Here is a 5,163-nt window from a genome sequence, read left to right as displayed (position 1 = left end):
TTCTTCAAGCATAATTTCACCAACATCATTTTCCTCCTCCCCATGAGCTTGGCTGTTTGCAACACCACCAGGATGATTTTCTTTTACATTGAGAAGATGTTCAAAATATTCCCTCCACCTCTCCAATGATTCCCTGGGATCTATTATGAGTTCATCTGAATTACTCAATACACTGTTCATTTCCTTTCTCCCTCCCTTCCTAAGATTCTTTATTACTGTCCAGAAAGGTTTCCCTGCTGCTTGACCTAGCCTTTCCAGGTTATTACCAAAATCTTCCCATGACTTCTTTTTTGATTCAACAACTATTTGTTTCGCTCTGTTTCTTTCATCTACGTACAAATCCCTGTCTGCCTCGGCCCTTGTTTGGAGCCATTTCTGATAAGCCTTCTTTTTACGTTTACAGGCTGCTCTCACTTCATCATTCCACCAAGATGTTCGCCTTTTCCCATCTTTTCACACAGTTGTTCCTAGGCATTCCCTTGCTATTTCTACTACAGCATCCCTGTATGCCACCCATTCACTTTCTATATCCTGAATCTGCTTACTGTCTACTGTTCGAAACTTCTCACTAATCATATCCATGTACTTCTGTCTAATTTCCTCGTCCTGGAGATTTTCTACCCTTATTTGTTTGCAGACAGACTTCACTTTCTCTACCCTAGGCCTAGAGATACGTAGTTCACTACCGACCAGATAGTGGTCTGTATGATCGAAAAATCCACGAAAAACTCATACATTCCTAACAGATTTCCTGAATTCGAAGTCTGTTAAGATATAGTCTATTATGGATCTGGTACCCCTAGCCTCCCATGTGTAGCAGTGAATAGCCTTATGCTTGAAGAATGTATTCGGAACAGCTAAACCCATACTAGCACAGAAGTCCAGCAAACGCTTCCCATTCCCATTAGCTTCCATATCTTCCCCACATTTACCAATCACCCTTTCGTATCCTTCAGTTCTATTCCCAACTCTCGCATTGAAATCGCCCATTGGCACTATTCTATCCTTGCTGTAGACCCTGACCACGATGTCACTCAATGCTTCATGAAACTTATCAACTTCATCCTCATCTGCACCGTCACATGGTGAATACACGGACACAATTCTTGTCCTAATTCTTTCAACTGACAAATTTACCCACATCATTCGCTCATTTACGTGCCTAACAGAAACTCTGTTGCGTGCAGTGTTATTCCTGATAAAGAGTCCTACCCCAGACTCTGCCCTTCCCCTTCTAACACCCGTCAAGTACACTTTATAATCTCCTATCTCTTCCTCGTTATCTCCCCTTACCTGAATATCACTTACTCCTAGCACATCCAGATGCATCCTCTTTGCTGACTCAGCCAGTTCTACTTTCTTTCTTCCATAAGCCCCATTAATATTGATAGCTCCCCATCGAATTCCATTTCGTTCGCCAAGTTGTTTCCAAGGAGTCCCTCGCCTGCCAAATGGGAGTGGGACTCCATTACTCCCATAGGTCCGAGGCTTGCTTAAAATGTTCTGAGCTCGGTAAATTGATGAAGCAGGATGCTACCCTATTTGCACATAGTCCAAGTGAGGATCTCTCCTCTAACGGGTTATGGACTACCGGTGAATTGTATAGTCCTAGCCGCCTGAGCACAAGGAGGGCCATGACTCAGAATATGTCCGAGATGCCCACTCCCATTCCATAGCAACTGGTATCCCGACTCTCAGGACCACTTACTAGGCCACTCAGCCGTTGCCCATGGTTCACGAACTAGGACGTGACTACAGTAACCCACAAAAAATATATTGGTTACCAAGAATTGTAGTCAAGTTGGTAGTTACAGGACTGTCCCTTTGGTCATAATGTTTCATGGTACAAAACCTCTAACTGTGATTCACTTGTAAAATTTGAGGTTAAACAGCGTTCTCGGCAGTGATAAATAACATCTTTGCAATGTGGCAGCCATACTCAGACACTGTTTAACCGTAAACATTGTCTAAATACCATTTCTCCTATAGTCCCTATGTAAATAACTGAAAGGAAATCTGCCACCTGGGTAACTGCCCTAAGTGCAAAAAAGTGTTGATTGATTGATTGATTGATTGATTGATTGATTGATTGATTGATTGATTGATACAAATTTAAAGGCATAACTGTAACTATGCACTGACAAAGAATAAAGATATGCAAAAAAAAAAAATTGATAGCTTTACAAACTCACGAACAATAAATTCACTCCTCATCGGTTTACTAATCTACAGCATAAGGCTGTGCAGTGACAGTATCTTCTTCAACATTGCATCTTATAATTACGTATGTTGCTCCTCCGTCAGGACTCTTGGCCGTAGCATTGGCGTGCATACCTTCAAAATCAATAAAACAGTTTGTAGCATCAACCAGAAACCCAGTCACTTCTTGCACAATATCAAAAATTTCATCTTCACTCAGAGTCTTTAAACTCCCATTTACCCAAAATGGTCGAGCTTTCGTGAAAGTACCGTTGCCTGAGTACTGCAACACCTTTTCAGTTTCTACAGCCGACTGAGGTATGCTACTGTCCTCCATCTTATCCTTGACATTATCTGTACCGTAGTTGAAGTCCCTGCCTAGTCGAAAAGCTTCCTTAAGAGAATTAAGAATCAAAGGTTCAGACACAGACTGTTCCAGCACAACAGAACAGAAATGATCAAACCTTTTTCCACTTATTTTGTAGTTTCTGTCAAACTCATCCTGATCAAAATCTGAACCTTTCTCACATTTAGACCATTGTAGATCTTCTTGATATTTCTCCTCCATCTGGGATGCAATATTGTAAACTTTTCGGAGCACAAAATTGAAGACCTTCACAAAATTACTTTCGTTAGTCCGTCCCAAAATCTCAGACAAACGAACCGCTGCTTCTACCAGCCGCAAGTGGAGCTTCTTGTCCACACTCATCAGAATTTTATAAACATCAACCATTTCAAACAATATTGTCAAATGCAAACTTGTAAACTTCTCTTTACTCCCAGTCTTTTGAAAATCTTCGTCCGAACGCACCAAGCCAGCAAAAAAGTCATCTTTGTTCTCGATTCTTCTTAAACTGCGAATAACCTTTGCTCGACCTTCTTCTGCACCCATGTCCTTCTGCGTGTTCCTTGCAACTTTGCTGAACATCTTGCGGTGCCTGTTGCTCCTGAGGTTGGCTTCGTATTTCTGTATAACATCGTTCTGCGTTTCTCTTATGATCGTGTCAGCAGTTTTCATGTTCACCACAGAGTGAGTAAAAAAAAGAACAGATGCAGAAAACTGGTAAACATCTAGAGCAGTCAACTCCCCTTCATTATACTTGCTGTGAAGCATGAAAGCTCCGTGGATAACTCCAAGGCCATTAATGACGAGGGAACCAATATTCAAGACAGTGGTGGCAATACGAGTGGTCCTGCCCACCACTTGTCCTGTCTGTGCCATCCGAGTCAAAGCAGTAGTCGCCCCCATCGAAGCTGTTCCGATGACATTGCCCACTAGCGAAATCCAACAACTTCGAGCTTCAGAATCGGTCAGTTCTATACTCTGGTTATGTTGTGTTCTGTCAACCATTGTCTTAGAACTTCGAAATACTCCGTACATACCTGCAGTTGATCCTGCTACAACAGATGTAGCTATGAATGGGCCAGCTACAGGAACAAAAAGAGATGCAATGGAAATAGCAGTGGTGCCCAGACAGACACCAGCATTTGCAACATCCATAACGGTAAGGACCTTACTGCTCACTTCACTAGCCGGAGTTTTGCCAAAGTCCACAAGAACGAAACCTTCACCATCTGCCTGGTAGATTCCATGGCGAGGAAAGCAGTATCTACATTCTGGGAGTACATTATTTTCCAAAAAGTCATCCCAATCTTTATACACTCGACTATTTGAATCTATAAAAGATGATCTATTTGGGCCATTTGGGACCCTGAATATTGCTATCGGCAGAACATCAGAGGATTCTTTTCCCACAACCTCCAAGCACAGAATTATGATAGACATTTATATCTCTCCATTTTCAGATCGCTTGTGCTTATCTTCCTTCTGTATAACAGAACATATTTTTTTTAATTGTCTAATACTGTTCGCTAGGATAACCAGTCTGATTTGTACTTTTCTCTGGAGGTGGCTCCCCGGGACATCCAAACAAACATTTCCCAATATTTTCTCGCAACAACTTGCCTGTAGATTCCTGAAACTCATTCCACTCTCTTATCCCAAGGAAATGAAGAAAAGTTGCTTCATCATCCCGCAAAACGGCTATGCTTACCTTCTCAATCATATCTTTATGTTTCTCACTGTAGCTAAATATTTTAAATCCAAACAGGCTCCTGCCAACTTTGTCATATAAGAATTCAAGAGCTGTCCTCTCTATTGCTTTCTGGGGGTAGTGACAAAATTTCTGCAGATCTCCACTCCTTACAATATAGTATATTCTATTAATAATATCAATTTGTTTGTATGTATAATCAAATTGATTTTCTACACATCCAAATAGTGTATCCTTTACCTGCTCTTCTACAAAATCATTCAAAGATTTCTGAAAGAAATTCCACAAATCTTCGGATAAATAATTAAGAAATTTCTCCTTCTCTCCACTGATAAGGAAAGAACATATTGCCTTGATGACATCATATTCTTTAAGAGCCTTGTAATTAGATACTTCATTACGTAACATGAACAAGGTGGTCACCATGAGTGTCTCAGAGAATCTCAGGGCAGAAGAGCGAAATATCTCCAAATCATCGTCTTGAAGGAAAGGGAGGGACGTATTCTTGTCTTCTCCCAACAGAGCACTAGTTATTCTCTCTGTAATCGTAAAGGGTAGCTCGGAAGGTGGGCCAAACAGAGCAAAGCCTACTTTTCTCTCCAAAGATAGCATTTCTGAGGACTGATGCAAGTCCCAGACAAACTCGCCAAACAAGTTGTAAAACTTCTGTTGCATGTCAGTAGCTCTCGCTTCCCACGATGGCAAGACATTTTCACCTCCTTCGGCCATTTTACTCCTTGGTGCTAGAACGTCCTGTCAGATATAGCTCGTAACTCAATCTGGAAAACAAGAATTTAGCAGATAAATATTCGTGCAGTCAGAACACAATACTCTCCTATTTACTAATGGATGTACAGGATGTAATGTAAAAAGTGGGAAAAACTTTGGGTATAGACAGGGATGTAGAACA

General features: G+C 41.2%; 1 protein-coding gene across 1 annotated transcript; it reads right to left on the bottom strand.

Moving 5' to 3' along the window:
- Positions 1 to 2,221: 2,221 nt before the first annotated feature.
- On the bottom strand, positions 2,222 to 3,985 carry LOC136884741 (uncharacterized). The gene has a single exon (XM_067157031.2). It carries the CDS (start codon positions 3,983 to 3,985, stop codon positions 2,222 to 2,224), a length of 1,764 nt encoding a protein of 587 aa, XP_067013132.1.
- Positions 3,986 to 5,163: the final 1,178 nt, after the last annotated feature.

Source organism: Anabrus simplex, chromosome 13 (assembly GCF_040414725.1).
Source record: "Anabrus simplex isolate iqAnaSimp1 chromosome 13, ASM4041472v1, whole genome shotgun sequence".
In the NCBI taxonomy this organism is placed as follows: Eukaryota; Metazoa; Arthropoda; class Insecta; order Orthoptera; family Tettigoniidae; genus Anabrus; species Anabrus simplex.
The sequence above is the reverse complement of the archived record's forward strand: the minus strand, read 5'-3'. Positions and strand labels throughout refer to the sequence as shown.